The 21,159-nt window shown below is 40.5% G+C and overlaps 1 protein-coding gene across 1 annotated transcript in view; it reads left to right on the top strand.

Moving 5' to 3' along the window:
• The window catches only part of GLI3 (GLI family zinc finger 3), a 202,083-nt gene that overhangs the window by 133,672 nt on the left and 47,252 nt on the right, over positions 1–21,159 (top strand). The window contains exons 6-7 of the mRNA XM_042888646.1: positions 5,308–5,454; positions 12,657–12,858. Coding sequence (XP_042744580.1) covers positions 5,308–5,454; positions 12,657–12,858 — 349 coding nt within the window. The remainder of the gene's footprint in view (positions 1–5,307; positions 5,455–12,656; positions 12,859–21,159) is intronic.

Here is a 21,159-nt window from a genome sequence, read left to right on the forward strand (position 1 = left end):
GGTTATTTGGGCTGAAGTGAACCTCCGTTGTAGGTTTTGTTGTTACTTTGACACATTTTCTGTTCCTATTCCTGTTTCAGTGGGAATTTTGGCAAAGTGAGCAATGAACAGAATTGCGAATGGCCTCAGTCTGTTATCAGTAGGTTTTTCAGTAATAAAGTAAGTAATTTGACATTTCAAAATCATAATATTTGATTAAGAGAAATAAAATAAAACACACCAGCAGACAACTATGTAGAGTGGAGATAATTAAATTCTTAGTGTAACAATGGGAAAAGTCTTCATGCTGGTATCTGCAGAGACTTACCAAACAGAGTTAAACTGCTCTTAGGTGAATTTGAAAAATGAGCAGTGCACCCTATCCAAATGGATAACTAATTAGTCCTCACTTACAAGAACATATACCTTTACAGTTAATCCATTAGTTATGGGTGCATATTCTTATGAGAATAAATTTTAATGACCTACTGTCAGTCAAGCTATATGGCATGCACATAAGACTTTTCTAGCAGCACTTTTGAGGTTGCATGAATCCTTACTAATTCTTTTAATTTTAACACAGATATTATCTTAAAACTTAAACATATATATTCTAAACTAACAATTTGAATGCTTAGAAATACATGTTTTGACTCAGGGAGCTTTGGAACTTCTGATATAGGATAAACATCATATATCTGTTAAGTTAGTAAATATTTCGAAAAAAATATTGTTATTTTACCATTACTGTTTTTCTGTCTCACATCCAGTGAGATGCAGGTAGTGCAGTGCGTGGAGTCTTACAGAACTGTTCAGCTCACCTAAAAGCAGGCATTTAGGTTTTACTAGCTGAATCACAGAATCACAGAATGGCCCGGGGTTGGAAGGGACCTCAAGGATCACGAATCTCCAACCCCCCTGCCACATGCAGGGTCACCAACCTCCACATTCAATACCAGACCAGGCTGCCCAGGACCCCATCCAGTCTGGCCTTGGACACCATGGCATCCTCAGTCTCTCTGGTCAGCTGTTCCAGCACCTCACCACTCTCTCTGTAAAGAACATCTGACATCCAACCTAAATCTTCCCTCCCTCAACTTAAAACCATTTCCCCTTGTCCTGCTGTTCCCCTTGAATCTGAATCTCGTGATTGACTAACCTCATAGCCTTCTGTGATGGCATCACTGGCTGGGCAGATGGGGGGAGAGCAGTGGATGTCATCTACCTTGACTTCAGCAAGGCTTTTTATGCTGCCTTCCATGACATCCTCATAACAAAACTGAGAAAGTGTGGGATAGATGAGTGGATGGTGAGGTGAGTTGAGAACTGGCTGATTGGCTAAGCTCATGGGGTGGTGATCAGCCATGCAGAGTCTGTTTGGAGACCTGTGACCAGCAGTATTCCCTAGGGGTCAGTGCTGGGTCCGGTCTTGTTCAGTATCTTCATCAATGACCTTGACGAGGGGAAGGTGTCCACCCTCAGCAAGTAGCTGACGATTCGAAGCTTGGAGGAGTGGCTGAGACACTGGAAGGCTGTGCTGCCATTCAGTAGGACCTGGACAGGCTGGAGAGCCGGTCAACAAGAAACCGGATGAGGTTTAACAAAAGCAAGTGTAGCGTCTTGCATCTGGGAAGGAATAATGGTGATACATGTAGCAGTACAGGTTGGAGGATGATCTGCTTCTCCATCTGTGGAGAAGGACCTGGGAGTCCTGGTGGACTGCAGGATGGCCATGAGCCAGCAGTGTGCCCTTGTGGCCAAGAAGGCCAAAGGGATCCTGGGGTGCTTTAAAAGGACCATGGCCAGCTGGTCAATGGAAGTGATCCTCCCCCTCTTCTCTGCCCTAGTCAGGCATCACTTGGAGTACTGCATCCAGTTCTGAGCTCCCCAGTACAAGAAAGACAGGGATCTGTTGGAGAGAGTCCAGCAGAGGCCCACAAAGATGATAAAGGGCTTGGAGCATCTCCCCTATGAGGAAAGACTGGGTGACCTGCTTCTGTTCAGCCTTGAGAAAAGAAGTCTGAGACTGATTGATGTTTGTAAGTGTTATAAGTGTGGGAGACAAAGGGACATGGCCAATCTCTTTTCAGTGGTCTGTGGGGACAGGACAAGGGGAAATGGCCATAAACTGGAGCACAGGAAGTTCTGCACCAATATGAGAAGGAGCTTCTTCATGATGAGGGTGACACAGAATGGGCTGCCCAGGGAGGTTGTGGGTTCTCCTTTTCTGGAGATATTCAAGACCTGTCTGGTCACCCACCTGTGCAGCCTGCTGTAGGGAGCCTGCTTTGCAGGGGGATTGGACTCAATGTTCTCTAGAGGTCCCTTCCAGCCCCTATAATTCTGTGATTCTGTGATAACTACAATGGTGCTAAGAGCCACTTGTCTACAGATTAGGTGCTTGGCGTCAGTTGAAGTCTCTGGAGTATCTTGCCTTGGCTCCAGCTGCCACCAGGTTAAGTCTGTCTCATACCTGCCTGGCTTGTGTAGATGCCTTGGGTATCCAGAGGCTTTCAGAAGGCAGGAAACACTTAGATTTGCACAACACAGATTGAGTTAGTGCTCATGAATGCTTTGGTTACTGACATTTTACTCGAGTTTAGCTTTTCATTAGTACAAGCTACACAAGTTATACATACTAGCTAAAGCTTTTTTCCTTGCTCATGAAAATACAGTAAACTAATGAAGGCATTGGAGATATTTCAGTAGAACAACATGCTTATAGAAAAACTGTTAAATCTATTCCCTGAAATCCATAGTTTGTCTTCTGGTTGGTGAGATAGGCAGTAAAATAGCTTTTTTTTCCGATGTAGGTTCCTGGGATCATATAGTCCAAATTATGGCTCGAGCACTGCTACAATGGAAATTAAAAATCCTACGATTTAAGGGGAGACTCACACATAGAGTACCATCAACATAACGAATATCACGGCTTACGTTGTATAGCATTTCAAAGTTGACAGCTTTGAAGTTGTTACTGTTCTTCTGAAAGTCCTACCAAGATTTCTCTTTCCACCCTAATTGCTTTAGGCCAATGTGATTAGGTCATTAGGTTCTATTGGACTCAGTCTGTCGACTCAGATCTGGGGATGGCTAGGAGCCAAAACAATCCGTAACATAACTAAGAGCAGTTTCACGTTCACCACAAGTCTTGCCAGCTGTAACTAATGACTGCCATAGCAGTAGTGATGGTAGAGTATCGTGTACCTTGTCACTTCACCTGGCTCAGCAGAACAGGGGGGCTGGGGTTGGCCAGAGATTCCTCTGAACAATGCAGGTGTTCAATGCAGGGCTAAGGACCGAGCCCATTATTACTGTTGTGCGAGTGCTGAAATGAAGCTCAGCGATGCCCACAAATGCAGAAGCACAGAAGGAGATTCCTCCTCTCGTAAAATGAAAGGAACAAAGCTGAAGCTACCCAGAAATAAACAGGAGAAAAATTCAGTGCTGCGATCCTTCCCGTTTACCCTTCATTTACCCTTCATGCAATACATCATTTATTAGGGTAATTTTTTATGTTTGAAGAAGGTAAGGAATGATCTTTAAAGAGCACCAGAGCATTTCTCAGCATATGGAACACTCTCTAATGCAATTATGAGCTTGCCATATTTTCTGCAGCAGTTCATTTTAAATTTTGCAGCCAATGTTATTGTTAGTTAACCTAGACGCTTATGTCAGAAAGCTCAGGAAGTGTGTTAAGCGTGTCTGGAAAGATATGGTGGTTGCCTGCTACTGTAAAACTTTAAAATCAGTGATTCAGTGTGAGTTACTCTTCTTTTGAGATTTGGTTTGAATGTTTTTCTTGCCATTTCACAGAAAGTGTTGGTGGATGAGGTAGATTATATTGAATTTGAAAATGAAACTTGTAATTTGGAAAAAGTACTGACAATCTGTAATTTCTCTCAGCTCAGCTTTTACGCCATTTCTGTTCTTGCTCAATGCACTTCTATTTTTTGAACGTTTCCTGAAGTTGTCTGTGTTTTACATTGTAACATCAAGAACACTTTCTTCCATTCTCCTTGATAAAGGCAGGTAGCACACTTCAGAAGTGGGGCTATTAAATTAGCTCTTTTCCATATTTTCCTTCTTTTAGTACTAGTGTTGATACTTTGCCTCTCAAGTTTGCATTTGGAATCCAGTTCTCTAATGTAAGCATAAATTATCCTTTTTTTTTTTTTTTTTTTTTTTATTATTATTATTACTGTGTAAGAAAGAATATTCAGGTAAGTCGGTAATCCACAAAATTCAAGCTTGAAATCCTGTTTCCCTTCAGGATTTTGTTACTAGAATTAAAGAAAAATCTTAGTAGATACAGTGAAATGTTATGAAATGACATGGAAGAATATACGATCTGTCTGTTGTTGTGCAGCCTGTAACTTGAAAGTTTTTTAGGCAAATTTATGTACTGAAATACCACCTTCTGGTGAGCACGTGAAAGGAAATTTTAGCTGTTTTACAAGTGGGACAAGCAGAGATTGAAGAGAAAGTGCATAATGTGACAGGTCAGAACTGCTCATTTTATGAGTGCTTGTCACAGAAGCCCACAGAAGGGAACGGAAAGCTCAGACATCATTTTTACAGGAGAAAAGGGCTAATGCAAGTCACTGTCAGAATCATCACTGTGCTCAATAAGAGGACGTAGAACCTCTCTTGTCTGAGGCTGACTCAGCAGAAGTGTTTTTATGTTAAGTAAAAAATACTTATGTATGAATTCTGAAGGATGGGATGCATGCATTCACCGACTTCAGCTTGTCCTCCAAAAAAGACCTGCACTGTACATGGACAACAGATACCTGTCCTGCAAGCATGCTTTGTCCTTGTTTTTTCCTAAACTTACATGAACACTGTCATGGTGAGTGTAATTCTTCTGGTCCTCCAAGCAAAGACTCCAGAAACTCGAATGGTTATTGAAGCTGAGCCATGTTGTTACCTTAGGAATGGATTCCTTTGGGCCAAGGATGAGGTAAATGAGAATAAAACTCTAACAGGGTTTTCCTTCAGGTGGTTAGCTTTTTATGTGACTGAATAAATCATACGCTAGCTAACATTGCTGTCAGCCTGTCACTTCTTGAATCACTTCATAATAAACTTAAAAAAATGAGGTCACAGAGCTCATTAATGCTTTACATCGTGCTGGTTTTTTGAATGGTGTCTTTGCAGTATCGTTGATTGTAACACACTGACCAGTGGTGGCATACTGCAGATGTTGCGTTACGTTACAAAATAAACAAGCTGTTTTAATAGCCAGAGAAGCCAGCAATATGATAAAACTTTCCTTTGCATTTACCTTACGTCATTATAACGCTGCTTTTTATGTTGTGCTTTTAGCTCCACATGCTGGCGTCAGTCCAGCTGAATATTACCATCAGATGGCTCTGTTGGCAGGCCAGCGCAGCCCTTACGCAGACATCATTCCTTCAGCTGCCACTGCTGGAGCTGGTGCTCTTCATATGGAGTATCTTCATGCCATGGATAGTAAGTGACATTTTCTAGGAATAAAGGTAGTCCTGCAAAGGGAATCATATGGATCGTTCCTGTCTGGCCCCAGAGGTCTCCATGCAGGAGTCAGCATAAGTCTCCTATTGAGGCTGGAGGACCTGAATGTTGGTTGCCGGATAAACAAGTGTTACATTAAGTCTGAAAGTAAACTTTGAAGGAAAGCATGGCGAGGAACAGGACTGCTCCTGAATGTGGGTTGTCGATTTTATTTCCGCTATGCTTTGAGTGCTTTTGAAAAGGTCCTTTTCTATTCAGTCAGTAACTTACTTGCATCGTTAGGGTGAGTATTTCCCCTTCTGAGCTTTCTATTAATAAAAGGCTTGCTTATGTTTTCCCATTAGGAGAGCATGTTCCCCTTAGAGAGCTAGCATGCTTGCAATTCTGTATCATAGACTGATGGACTTTGAGACTGCTTATAAGATGAAGCAGATTGCTGAATTCTTAAGGGTCCTGACTTAGTTTTCCCTAACATTAAGAGCATTCTTTACCCATTTCAGCATCTTTCAGATCTTCAGTCTGTCTCCTCTCTGGTGAAGGAGGAAAACAGAGCATCCTATTCCAAATTGCTTGCTGCCACTTATTTGGATCAACCAGAATTGTAATGCAGAGTAATTAGAAGATGCTTTCGTGTTATTGGGATGAAATTAGTTCCTTCCAGAAGAGAAATAAAAAATGGTGACAACTAATCAAGCACTGATGACTCGTGCTCTCTTGTACAGAGCAGTACAGCATTACATAGCATTACACCACCTTGTTGTCCAACAGTCCCACAGCTTCTTTAAATCTTTGTTAGCTTGTGGTTCCTTCTCACTTGTGTCCCACTTTTGGCTGCTTGCTATGCTTGCTGATCCAAGGAGTGTGGGAGTTAGGAGGTTCTTCTCTGAAAACACAGGAATATGGGTAGCTACCCCTCAGAACACATGCCTGGGAGCATGAAATAATCGATTGACCAGCAATCTTTACAAGATTGAGACATGACAGACTGCCATGGAACTGGCTGAGACAAACTATTTTGACTGTAATATCTTGATAGTGAAGGACTTTTTAATCCAGTTTATCAATCTCATACAGCACTGGTAGTGTGCATATACTGTGCTTGTTGCGTGCACAGTGATGATACAGTACAGTAAAATACCTTGAACCCACTTCAGGAACATTATAAACCCACACTTGGAGTATTAACCAGATATTAATGTGCAGGTTTCAGTGCTTAAAAGCTTAAGAATACTTTCTGGTTTGTATTTCAAGTGGAATAGGGCAGGATGGAAATTCTTTTTTGCATAGTTCAGGTAATATAAATCTGCTGCTGTGTTCAGTTGCAAGGAAAAATCCCCAGATTTACAAATGGGCATTACTTCTTTGAAGTTAAGAGATGTTCTGTACTTGCAATGTTTTTAGTTCCTACAAGGATGGAGTTTCTGAATGCCTGCAGTTAGCAGTTTTATACTACTTATGTGGAAGCAGACATAATTTAATGGACTAAAGAAAGATGGATAGATGTGTGCTGGACAACCTGAGAAAATCAGAAGACATTGCAGTACAAATAGTGGACCTGGATGTGTGAGTAGAGATTGTATATGCTGTAATCTCTGTAGAATTACAGTTTTGCATCCCAGAGCCTATTATCATTTCCCCTTCTTATTAAAGGGGAAGCATATTGACCTTTGCCCATAACTTCAGCCCATTCATAAAATGTACCTAAGTATTTGCTCTAACAGGAGTGTTTGCTGTCCACAGCTTTAGCTGCAAGGCATTTGAAATGTGCTCTTTAATTTGTTTAGTGTTTGTTTTTAAAAATTAAGATCGCACATCGGTAGTTCATTATAGCAGCAACTTTTCAATTAGGGATTATTTCAGAGTTAAAGACAAAAAAAATGTGTAATGGTATTATGCAAATGGGTTATTTTTAAACAGTAAATAGAGAATTAAAATAAGAACCAATCCTACTAAGGTCACTCAGCTCACCTTCTGTATTTGATGAGAATGTGTTTAGTCAGGCAATAGCTGCTTTTATCTAAATAGAGTATGAAGTTACCCTTTTACTTTGTAAAAACTAATTAAAAGTATCTTAACTTGCATGGGTATACAGTAAATTAATTGTCATTAAATAGGAATCTGAATGTCCTATCATTCATCATGCTATAGAAAACCCCTTTCTTCTTTGTCAGAGTTTTAGATTAGAAAAGAGAACAAAACAATTAGCAGGAAGCCAATATTAAGACTTTTTTTCCAACAGTAACAATGACCATGTTTGCATTTAATAACTAAGTACAGTGATGAATGCAAAGCAGTGACATTTGTTTGGGTCTTTCTTTTTAAGGGTTTATATGGTTATGTTAAAAGTACTCTTTGACCTTTGCCCAGTCTCGTTCAAAGAACACAGATGAGAAATTGGTAGTTTCCCTCATTATCTGCTATCAAATTCTGAGCAAGCTCAGTCACTCAAAGACTCCTGCTCATTTATTCCACGCAACAACCAAATTGCAAGATATTGTTTTTATTTTCTGAAGCTAGTCTAAGCCTGTCTCTTAATTGTGTGTTTATACAGCATATAGCACAGTAATTTGGCTGTGGTATAAATAATAATTCCAGCAACAGCATACACTCCGCACAAAAGCACTTCAAATGCAGTTTGCGCAGGTTTTGGCCTTTTGTTGTGCTGAAGACCGATTTCCAAGTGACAACAGTTAACTGGAAAATTAAATGTTGCATAAGGAGTAGAAAGTTCTTGAAGCTCTGAACTTCAGTGTCCGTGAACCTTCTACAGTGTGTGCTGTGGGAGAGTAAGGCCAGGATCGTGTGTGCTCTGTTGACATGAGGCAGCAGTGTGCGCCTGCAGCCCGGAAGGCCAGCTGTGTTATGGGCTGCATTGAAAAGGGGCAGCCAGCAGGGCAAGGAAGGTGATGGTCCCCCTCTGCTCGGCTCTTGTGAGGCCCCATCTGCAGCGCTGATGTGGCTCTGGGCAGCCTGGGCTGCTGGTTGGCGACACAGCAGGGGTTGGAACTGGATGAGCATTGTGGTCCTTTTCAACCCAGGCCATTCTATGATTCTGTGAGTGGACCACAATTCCCTTTGCTGCTGTAATGTTTTTCTGCTGTTTTGGTGTCCAGAGTCCTTGAGTAGGTCCTTCCTGTCTTCTTGAATAATCTTAAGGGTTCATACATGTTAGCTGCAATATCAAAGTAACTAGGGGAAGATACTGACAGTAGCAATGACTGTGATTCATTGTTGTGGATGGAAAGATGCCAAAACTGTCTTTTAAACACTTAGAAAATTTCAGAAGTCACAGGTTTAGGGTTTGGTGTCTGCCTATTTCCCTTGGAGAGTGAATTTTACTGTGCTTCTATATTGTGTTTAGTAGAAGGTAAGCGTGTTCCCGAGGTTTCTAGATTCATTTCCTGTCAATATTAATATCCTCACTCTGATTAGGCTTTGTCTCTCCATGCTCAGAATGAACTTCCTATGTTCATAACCTTCAACAGAAACTATTGCTTTAGGTGAGTTCTAAGAAGTTTGATTTGAAGGGATGGAATAAAACAGGTTTGATGAAACTTGATTTAAAGAGATAGAATAAATGATATATGTCTGAAGATTGCCTTATAAATGATTAAGCAATGCTAAAAACTACAACTCAGAAATCAAATTCATGGGCAGATTTGCTGGATGGCATATTTCATTTTTGAAATTTATGATAGAGATAGATATCTGTTATTTTAGAATTGATCTCCATCCCAGGAATAAGGTCTTTTCTTTTGACACCTGCTGGGTTCTTTGTTGGCACACTCAAGTCTTTACTATCTACTGCTGGCTTCTTATAACTATAGTGTCTACTCCAAAAAGGTGACATTCCTAAACAAGCCTTCACTCTCGGCTTCCATTTACATGCTTTGCCAAACTGATTTTTTTTTTTAGTACTTGCACAGCGGGAAATGGCTTTTCAGTGAATCACTGGTCCTGCATTTTTTGTTTTAAAGTATTTTATAAAGAGTGTGGAATGTAATGCTTCAGTGAGAGAATACAGTGAGCAGACAAACATCTCAAATTACTAAATAAATATTGAAGTGTTTGTGTTTAATATAAGTGCCTGGGCAAGGCTGAAAAGTTTGTTTTACTATTCAGAGTAATGTTAAAATAGCAATCTGTTCCTTTTCATAGTAACAGACCAGCTAAGAATGATGTTATGCTAAATGAATGGTTTAGCAAACATTCTGCACTGCAGTGGATGGACAGCTCATGCTTAAGACTTTTTAAGGATGTGAAACCTAATTACATGACGGAGATCAGAAAAAACAATAATTCCATTTAATTGTTTTCCTAGTGCTGAAAATCATGGCCTCCCCTGAAGCGAATCTCCTTCTCCTGTTGTCAGATCCTGTAGAGCTCTTGCTTGGCCTTGGCTGTCGGTTCCTGCTGTGAAGCAGGAATTTCCCCCTGTACGCAAGAAAGCCTTTGACCTTAGGAAACTGGCCCCATCCCAGGTAGATGGAAAGCCCTGTGAATTCCTGCATCTAGGTGGGGGCAGAACTGCACTGCCTCAGGGAGAAGACAAAGCCAGAGACTGCTGGATGGTGCAGCTAATGCCTGGGCTATCTGCCATCCAGGCACAGCATCTCATCACAGAAGAAGCAAAACCCAGATGTTGTCCCCTGCTTTTATCACCCAGTTTAGCTTCAAATGAAAGATATTCAGGTGTTGGTGTTGTTGTAACCACTCCACTTCTTTAATCAAACCTATGCACCCCCTGTCTGGTCAGTTCGCATTTTGCAGGGTCCTGAGGAGTTCCCCAAGTGAGCATCAAGTACTGTGTAGTCGTACAGATTCAGAACAGAGCTTCTGAGCTATAAGAACTAACTTTTAAAAAGTATTAGGTATGGAAACGCTCACTTGAAACTTCTCACATGCTGCCATTAGCAGCACGCAGTGACCCTCAGCTGTAAATTCATTACACTAGGTCCTGCTTATCAAAAGAGTGGCAGCTGTTTGCTTGTCCCCTTCTTAGTGTGCCTGCTGCCTTCTTGCTGGCACGGTGAGGTTTGTGCTAGAGGATTCATCTTTGCGTAATTACCTTCTCTGCCTGTCATATATAGCACACCGTTAGAATAGCTGGTAATCGTCCATCATGTCTAAACAACATCTCACTTTGCTGGTCAGTGAATGTCTAGCAGGTCTTATTCCCTCTACTTGCTGCTTAACCAGAAACACCTGTACTTAGCCATCCCCTTGTAAAACAGCAGTAGCATAGTTTATTCACCTTTAAAGCACTCCAATTGTATGCTCAGCTCAGGCAAACTACATTCCCCCCGTTGACTTCAGAGGATTTGTTCTAATTGATGCTGGCTGAACAGTCAGCAGATGAGAGTTGTGGGTGAAGGATGTGTCATTTTTGTTTTACCATAGCATGTATCTTGTATTTTCTTATTAAGTGCATTGCAGTTTCTTATAGCTGCTTATCAGTGGTGGGTTTTATTTTGGCACAAATAAAACATCTCAACCTTTGAAAGATATGAAGGATACGAAGCACAGCACTAATGAAATATCAAGCAGACACTATAATAGCAAGCTTATGAAAAGGAGATAAAATAGATTGCATAAAATAAGTGTAGTAGCTCTAGGAAGAAATAAATGGCTATGCCTGTGTTTTAAATGATGAATCGAGAACATGAATTGAATCGAAAGGCTGAGCAGTATGGGCTAAGGCCTCTTGCAGAGATGGTGTACAAAAGAAAAAAACAAAACAACATCTTAACCAAATGCCAAAAAGAATTGACGGCCGTGTTAGCAGGTGAGGCAAAACCCAGCACAGCTTAGATGAAGACTGTAGGCAGAGATGTGCTCATGGAAGCACAGCAGCAATGCAGTGGCAGCTTTTAATGCCAGATAAAAATCTTGAATAGTGTACACAGAAAGAAGGGCAACACTCTTATATGCATAAGGAAGGCATAATAGCAGATTGTAATCCAGCTGTGTCCTTGGGATTAGTCTAATTGAAGTCCATCCCACTGGTTATTATTAGGCACGTAGACTTAAATACTCCGTTGAGAGGTTGTCCAGAGCACCAAGAGATGAGCAAGAATCAAGAAAAGTAGATCCATAACGGAGGCTTGCTAACGTGTGTTAATTTTGAGTAAGTTACAGAGGAAATCAAACAGTTGGAGAGAAGTAAAAATAAACATTAAACCAGGGACCTGCATGAGCCAAGCTGTCAGGATTGTTAGGACTCAGTCCTTTACTGCAGGATTAAAAAGGTAGAAGCTACAGTACTGTTAAAGGAGATAGTTCAGTACACAGGAGGGAGAGTAATTCTCTCCTTCTCAGACTTAAGTGAGATAGAAAATAATTAAACAAAGGGAATGAATTTAAAGCAATCTGTCTTCCATCAGGACTGCAGACTGTTGAGATGATGTAGTAAAATAGACCAGCAGGGTTAAAGAATTTCAAAGCTGCACAGATGATTTAGAAATGTAATATTTATTTACTTGAATGGTGTCACTTTCTCTTAACTGCTTTGAAAAGCTTAATCTCTGGTTTTAAGAAATCTGGAAACAGTAGAGCCCTGTGCACACCAACACTGGAATATCAGGGGATCCTGGATGAGTTCAAATAAAGCCTACTGTTTCTCAGTCTGATGCTGTGAATGCCAATTTAACTTCTGTTGATAGAACTGACCTTTACAGTGATTTTCAGTCCTGATTTTTAGTTTTGCATCAAGTAGTGTCCAGGCAGAAGTGTGGTCAGCAAAGGAAAAGCTACTGCTTCATTTCTGTGCTGTATTTAACAGTTTTAGCTTTGGTTTTGTGTATTAAGGACGTGTGGGTTTGGGTGTGTTAGTAGCCTAGATCCGAATGACTTGCTTGTGGTTGAATTAATGATGTGAAAGTCTAAGAAGCCATCAGATTCATAAATCACCAGAAATGAGAGGGATAACTCATAAAAGTCTTTTCCTTTTGTTTAGCAATTAATCATTTTGCTTGCACATTAATAAACACAGCTCCACTGAGGTAAGCCACAGGAAGACAGATTTTTCATCCTAATTTTCCTCAATCGTAGCCAGTAGATCACAAGTGGAGAGAGTGGGCTTATCACAGCACGTTGGTGTCTAGTGACTCCCTACCCATCCCTGATAAAAAATAAATGCAATTAAGTACCCTGGTGGATAATTATTTGTGTTTACATAACAGGCACCAGGTTTCCGAGTCCAAGATTATCAGCCAGACCAAGCCGAAAGCGTACGTTGTCTATATCCCCCCTATCTGATCACAGCTTTGACCTTCAGACCATGATACGGACATCTCCAAATTCCTTGGTCACAATTCTCAATAATTCTCGTAGCAGTTCCTCAGCCAGTGGTTCTTATGGCCACTTGTCTGCAAGCGCAATAAGGTAAGCACAGCGTTTTCTATATATCTGGTCTTTTATGTCATGGACATGCAGATGTGTGTACTTACAAATGTGAATGTTTATCTAACTGTTTTTTTTGGGGGGGTGTATGTGTATTTGCAACTCCTGTCCTGTTTACTGGAGCCTAATTTGAAGTATAAAATACTTCTTTTTCTTGTTCAGAAAGGTAAACACAAGGGACATCTTGGTATATTGTCATCCAGACCAGACAATACTCCATGTGGCCAGCAGAAATGGTGTGTGTGTGTGTGTGTGTGTGTGTGTGCACGTGCCTGTACTCAGGAGTCTGCATTCAGAGAAGAAGCTCTAGGATACGTTTTTGACTTAAGAGTCTCGTGTTCTGTCCGTGTAGATAACAGACAGTGAAATGCTCCTACGTTACAGTCATCAAAGATTAAAGCACAAATGTGGTGCTGTTCAATTAAAACAGTTTGCTAGAATTTCTTGGCATCGATGTTCAAGTTTTTTCATGTTTTAATTTGTATATTGAAATATTAGACTTTCTGTGGCTGAATTATCTTTTTTTTCTCTATCAAGAAAGCACTGTTATCATCTCATATAATTAGAAATGAGGTGATTTTCACTTGGCCACTTCACTTCTAGAGCAAGAAAACAGCTAAAAATGCGTTTTCTGAAGGCAGAAGAGCAGAGTAGCAAAGGACAAGGTAGGGAGAAATTGTACATTGCAGGGAAAAAGATGGGAAGCAAGCAGAGCACAGAGAGATGGAACAAAATTAGAAGTGCCAAAAAGCAAGAGTGGAAGAAAGTGAGGAAAAGCAACATTAAAAATGGAGACATGGCTTTGGAGCACGCTTGGGCGTGTGACACTGCTGTGTGTTAACTGAGAAAAGTTCCTTTGATGTTCAGAAGAAAAATCCCTTACTTCTCCAAAGTCTTAGGAAATACTGATTTTGCATTTATGGCTCTCGAACAAAGAATGCTTCTGATCCCTGGTTTAAGAACGGCCTTCACCTTTAGATTGGAATGAGGGAAAGGAGCAAGTCCCCACAGCAATTTCTTGAGATCTGAACCACCCATTTTTGGCAAGGCTCAAACATGCCTTTCCAGCCTAAATGACACACTTAAAACTTCAAAAAGTGGCAATGGGGATTTGCACTGCTGGAGAGAATGGAGCATGTGACTTGTGTACAGGAAACCATGAGCCTGCTAATCTTGGAATGTGACAGAACTGTAATTTGGCATTAGCATCAGTGCTGTTTTTGTTTATTTTGTTTTTATTTAAAGTATTTATTTTGAATAGCCCTGCTTCATAGCTCTGATGTGCTTGAGTAGCTGTGTAGTATTTCACAGGTGTGGTATCATAGCTCTGCCATACTCTATGATGTTTGTAACCACAGCCCCAGTTATCAAGCTTCCGAATGTGGAATATGATTTATATCAGTAGCTGACAGCAGTTTTGGACCACATCTGTTGAATGTTTTGGCTGTGTGAAGGTGTACTCTCCCATTCTCATTCAGATGAGAAGGTACTTCAATTACTAACCTCCTTTTCCAATGTTTGTAACTTTGGTAAACAGTGAATGAAAGTCAGCATACTCTGGAGTCTTTCCTCCTTTTACTCATACCCTGCAGTTGGAAATGGTATCACATCTGATGAACAGTTTTGTTGAAGATGGTTGAGGAATTGGAGTTTACTAAGTAAACTAAGTGTGGTTTACCAGCTGGTACAGTGCGTCTTGTGAACTGCTGTCACTGGGGAGAGCAAGGCTTATGCACCTGATAGAGTGCTTAGCAGAAGCTTTCAGCACTCCCTGGTCATGCTTTCCAGGAAATTCCAAAATTTCCTAGCCATTTTCAGTTCGTAATTTCTTCTTTTTAACAAGAATATTCACGTTCAACATGCAGAATGGTAAGCATATCACTCCATTCTTCCAAATGGAAGGGAGGGAAAGGGAGAGCTGCCTCTTTTCCCATGTTTGAAACTCACCTCTGTTGATGCCCTTTGAATTCTCTCATGTGAACATGTCTACGTAACAGTTACACCAAAATAAACAGTAACATAAGCTATTCAAACCAGGCCACATTTCATTGCTTTAATAAATTCAAAGACTAAATAGCAACAGGGCTATCAGTAAAACTTCATTTATTGCATTCCACTGTCTTGTAAATAATGCATTCAGCTCAAGAACTTCTGTACTGAATCAAATCATTGTTCATCCTGTTTAATATCCTGTCTGCAGCAGTGATCAAAATGTAGAAAAAAGATAGAAAGAAAAGCTTTCCCTAGTGTAAAATTCTGGAAACTTTCAAGTAAATCTCATAGGAATTACAGCAAGAAAGTTATATAGTTCAGCAGGCCTGTAGCTAGTATTCCAAGATGGGAAGGATTTGTATTTTAGGAAATATCGATATCATTAACTGTACTTACTGTTACACAGTCCTTCTACTTTCAGATTGTTTCCAATCACTTTTAACTTAGCACACTTGACAGGAATTTTTCATGGCAGATATTAAAGCCTGATTTTTTCCAAAATGCCAGCAAAATTGTTAATTCCTAATAATGAAGTTAGAGGTAAACAGGCTTTCCTGTATGTGGTAAAAGAGCTTTTGCTACCATTTCTCTAAGATGCTAACATTTGCCAGGGATGTCATCTAAATACTACAGATACAGTCTTTGCTGTTCATGGGCAGTTATCCCATTCAGCCAAGCAGTAAGCCCTTAGAGCTCTCTATTAGCATGTATTAAATAGATGTTTACTAAGAATTCGAAGTGTTCCAGTCTGAGGCGCACAGAAAGGAAGGAGGACTTTCCCCTGCAGCTGCAGCTGTTGTTGATCTGGAATCTCCTTGGGAAGTTTTTGGAGTCAAAGTTGTCTGCCCAACCATAACAGCCTTCCTTGAACATGAAAAAGAAAGCTGTTTTCAGAGGTGCCAGGAGCCAGACCAGGATCTGTCCAGGCTGAACACGCTGGGACAAAATGCTTTCACGTAACACACAAAGTAAGATTGCACTAGAAGAGAGAAAAAGCTGCAAAATGAGGCATGCGGAAGCCAGTCATTAATGAGAGTGAAGGTACTGCCCCCTTGTGATGCTGCATTGATACCTTCTTTAACTTTAGGGTTGTGTAGCTTCGTTGTTTTTTTTTCCACAGGACCCCTTCCTGCTTCAGTGCACCAGCTGAGCCTTCTCTCTGGGTCAGTCAGAGCTGCAGGCTCTGCCTCAGCTTTCTCAGGCAGTTGTGAAAGAGAAGGGAGTCCGTCAACCTGGTTGTTTGCTGCGTGGAGAGCAGACCTCGCTCTTGCAACACGATCCCAGCCTGATGCTGAGCAAACTGTGCTAAGCAGAAGTGACCACCAGGCTCATACAGTTTCTTTTCTGGAGGCACTCTTAGTTTTTCAGAGAAGCTGAGCGCTCACAGCCATGTGCTGATGGTTATTTTGGAAATGTAATGTGCACTGTTATGTTAATTAGCCCAGGAGATTGGGCCTCCCTATCTTGAAACTGGGAACCTGCAATGAGTGGCACTTCTTATGCTTAGTGCTTTTTTGATTCGTCTGCCTGTGCAAACAGGAGCTCTTCCCTTTCACCTTAGAGGGAGGCTGATAGCATTAATGTTTTGTGAAGTATTTAGATTCTACAGAGATGAGCACAGCAAGGAATCCCGGGAGGTATCAGCAATTTTGTATTCACAACAAGTTTAAATACGGTGGAAGGAACACCCATGGGCAATACCCTGGGCAGGAAGAATAATACCAGTATTTATCATTCAGGAGTACCGTGTGTCTTGTGCCCTGAATGAGGTAGGAGTTCTGATGGGGCAAGGGGAGAAGAGGTGCGTGGTCAAATAATTAAAGACTGATGAGTGAGAGCAAGAGAGTACAGACAGGTTTAGTTTGGACATGTTTGTTTTTGCAGTCTCAGTGCCCTCTCAACCTGCTTTGTTTCAGAGGTGCTACTTGTATTAAGAAAGTACCTCCTGTTGACCTGGTTGTCTTTTCATTGCCTCAAAGATTACATCCCGTGTTTCAAACAGCTTGGACCCTCTGTGTGAGCACTGTGGGATGCTTAAGATGAAGTCAAATGAAAGGAGATGTATTTTGGGCTGTGTTTTTACAGAGTCAAGCATTAAAAGGGCTCCGGTCCTTGACGTGGGCACTACTTCAGTTAGGATAATAAATAATAAGAGTTGAGCACAATCCAGATAGGGCTTGGCTTGGCGGGTGCTTTGTCACTGTCAGCTGGCAGTGTAATTCTGTATCCTGACTACTGGCTGAGTACTTGAAAAGAAGATGTTTCTCCTGCTGGCAGCTAATAGTGGATCTCCTTTAGCACGCAAGGTAGAGCTTCTGCTTTGTGCTTTTGAAAACACCTGGTTTAGGTATCAGCTGGGAAGGATTGTGCAGAAAGGAGGCCTATGAAACAGCATCAAATGAGGATAATCCTTCATTTTGCAGTTACTCATTTGGTTACCTGCTTCAGTCCTGCACCCCTGCTATTCATCTTTTGTCAGGATGTGCTTACATGTTATATCTGCTACCTGTGACAATTATTAGACTTTGCACTTCACTTCTTTTTTAAGTGGCAGTGTGGCCTAGAGTGAGTATAGAGGGGGTAATGATTTCCCATGATATTAAGGGTAACAGTTCAGAACCTTTACAAAAGATTAGCTGATCTTTAATAAACACAGAAGGTTGGGACTTCTTGTTCTGTATGATCAGAAATTCAGAACTCCTGTATTTTTCTAGTCTCTTGGCAGCCCTATGATATTAAATGTACAAAGTTCTCAGAAAATGAGCTGAGCTCCTTGTCAGCCTACAAAGTGTTTAAACCCAGTGCAGTTCTGCCTAGGACAAGATATTTTCTTTCTATATGTGCAGATGTACCTGAGAACATGCCTTGGCTATCTCGTAACGTCCTAAAAATCAGTTTGTTATGACTATGGCAGCCCTTTGCAATCTCCTCTGAGGTCTGAAAGAAACTGAAAAAGCACAGCAGCGCTTTATTTTTTTTTTTTCCCTCCCAGATTCTTCCCCTGCATCCCTGATGTCATGCAACAACATGAAGGAGAGATTAAGCAGCGTGGTTAATTACAGCCAGATCCTGGTTGTATTGGCTCCTATCACTTTGATCTGAAGCTGAACATCAGGGGAATGGTATTGAGGATGCATTTGCCAAGAGTGCTAGAAAGAGATAGCCAGGTTTGTAGGGGGAGCTTAGGCATCAGTGGATTAGCATCACCAGGGAAGAGTGATCTTTCCTGCACGCAGGTATTGGATTCTTAATGATTTCCTCCTGTCATATAAGCACCTCATGCAGACCTTTTGGGGTAGCCAGTGCCCTCCACTGAACTGCTTTATAGCTACAGACAAGTGACAATCTATTAAATAGCAAACACAAAGAGAAGAGCGAAGTGAAACATGAAAACAGCTAAGATGCACAGTTGAAAGTAAGAAGTGTTTTGTGTGACAAAGTGAAAATAACTTCAGCAGAGAGTGCAACAGTCTGATTAAGCACTGTATAGATAAAAAAAAAAAAAAGAGTATCCTTTTATCAAGTTTAAGTTATCCAATTTTTGAATTTAACAGAGCGTCTCGTAGTTATAAGACAGGGAGCCTTCATGTTCTCAGCCTTCCTTCTTTATTCAATATTTTATGCATTCTTATTAAATCTCCTTGTATTCATCTCCTTTCTGAGGCAAGTGGTTTTCGGTCTGCTCTTTAAAGACTTCTCTTGTATTGTTATTTCTTCCAGTCCTCTCTCAAGGACTACCTCTACTATATGCAATAATATTCCAGAAGAGGACTAGCAATTCAAATGCACCATGATTTTGTGCATTCTCTATTTCTTTCTATTTGTCCTAACATGTTTTTGCCATAGCTTCACGTCGAGCAAATTTTCATTCTTACACTGAATTCTGCACTGGTCCTCACAAATTGACTCAGCGCCTCAGTGGCTTGGAGGCAGTGTCTGACTAGTTCAGACGCTCCCCTCGAATATCACTGTGCATCTGACTGTCGTGTTGCTTTTTCTTCCAGCACATCTAGCTCTATAGGTAACTTCTAACTCTTCACCATAATCCTCAAAATCATTTTGTCAAAGATACAGGTTTTGTTTTTTTCATTGCTTACCTCTGCTCATAGAATCATAGAATGGCTTAGACCACCCCCTAGGTCAGGCTGCTTAGGGCCCCATCCAGCACAGTCTTGACAATTGCCACACAATTGCAATGAAAAACTGAAGACACCACCTGAGAATTCATATCTAACTTATATTTACCAAAAAAACAAAATACTGCTTAATTCTGTGATTTCTATTTTAGGCTGTAAGGTTTAAGCTTTTGACTATTACACTGAATCTGTGTCAAAGAACAGAAATGCTGCTTGACGAACTGAATCATGTAATCTGCATGTTTAGAGTAGAACAGGTAGAACAAAATATATTTGGCAGTGTTTTGCCTGAAGCTCTGCTTGATAGGATGTACCATATACAAAGTATGTCATTTCCTTTGGAATTAAAAGTGCTTTGTATTTTATTATCTCTCTTATTGGGATCTAAGTGAGATGCAACGCTGACTTTAAGTGGAGGCTTTTCTTGCATGAAAAGGTCTCAGTAATAGCACGTATGTTGTAAGTGAAGGTGTAATTGCAGTTCAGATAGATTCAAATTCAGACCAGGTGCAACCCCACTGAAACTGGTTCTGTTGTAACCAGGTACATGTCACATATGGGCAGCACAGGGCTTTATTCTCTGTGGTCTCGTACCTATGTACAGTTAATCTGAAATAAATAAATAAATAAATAAATAAATAAATAATGTAATGTTTGGCCATTCCATAATAGCTTCATTTTATATCCTTTTTCTAGACTTCTTGAATGGCGGGGAAGCGCTACAAAGCGAATAAGAATGAAATTCTTCAGTGTAATGGAATGTTGCATCTAATTCTTGCTCAACTGAATTGGAATTCTGCAGCTGGCCTCCTATAGAAAGTGCATACAGATTGCAGGATATATCTATAAATCTGATGTTCAGGGAGCCTAATCTGGAGATCACCTGCGTATTGCATTGGAATGTTGTAGATATTTTTCACCCCACACACACATAACACAGAACGGCAAGATCTCTGCCTTCAGAAGGCATCTGAAAAGTCAAACAAAATAAAGAACAGTTGAATATACAGGTGCATGCTGCATACACATTTACATATCCAGACACATATGCAGGTGTGATCATGTGTATGTGTGGAGACAGGTATAACCACAGATCTTGTAATTAAAAATCAGTTTGAGGCAACTTGTTCCAGATTGATTTGATGCTACCAGAGCTTAAAGTCTTTAGACAAAGCATTGAATCCAGTGCAGTATTAATTCTGGGAAAGTCCTGGAGCTAAGAAACATGCTGGGGTTTAACACAGAGCTCGCTTTATGTGCAGACCCTAAAAAAATGTTAACTAGCACTTTCCAAGTAATTAATGATATTGTCTTTAGAAACTAACATGAAGCTTAGCATGAATTTGATTGTGACAGAGGTTTTCCAGAAATGTCCTGAGCTTGCACAGGGGGAACACAGATGGGTTACACAAGATACTATTATTACGAAGTCCGGTTGGGTTACTGAAGATTTCTGAACGGGAGTAGCACAGTGAGAAGGACAAAGCTGTCAATGCTGTCTGAGCATATAAGGCTAATCCTTGTAGTTCTGTTGCTCTCTGAAACCATTCCATTTTACTCCAGCATACGGCAATGTATTCATGAAGAAAAATTTCACCTAGCCTAGCAGATAAAACAGAATAGATAATACGTTAAGCTGAAGGGATAGTGCAACCACAGACTGTTAATTTAAATTGGTAGTGGAAAAGTGAAAGGAGAGGCAGTGATGCATGTGAGTTAAATGCAATTTTAAGATGATGGCTATTATCTGATGAAAACTGAAAACATAGTATAACTTCATTAGATGCGTCTCTACAAATCCAGTTAGATGACTTGTCTTGAAGTTAGTGATTTTTAGTAAAATGTGTCAGTATTACAAATGCAGAGGGATATTCATGAAACCTGGTTTTGAAAAATGTGGATTTCAAGACTCAGAGCTGCCTTTAGAATCATGCTGTATGTCTGGTTTCGTAGTGACGGCGTGAAATTGTTTTCCCCTGTACTTAAGTGACAGGCCATTAAAACAACTGATCAGTTGTTTGTGTTATCTATGACTGCTGCCAGTTAGAAAGCTGAGGGAGAAGAAGACAATTTAAAACAAAAAATCTTCTTAGTACTAGCAAATGTTACTTTTGTTGTAGGCAAAAGGCTGCAAACAGAAGTGCATTTTTAAATC

The sequence above is a fragment of the Lagopus leucura genome, unplaced genomic scaffold, assembly GCF_019238085.1.
Source record: "Lagopus leucura isolate 7727_CA_CO unplaced genomic scaffold, USGS_WTPT01 Super-Scaffold_100157, whole genome shotgun sequence".
In the NCBI taxonomy this organism is placed as follows: Eukaryota; Metazoa; Chordata; class Aves; order Galliformes; family Phasianidae; genus Lagopus; species Lagopus leucura.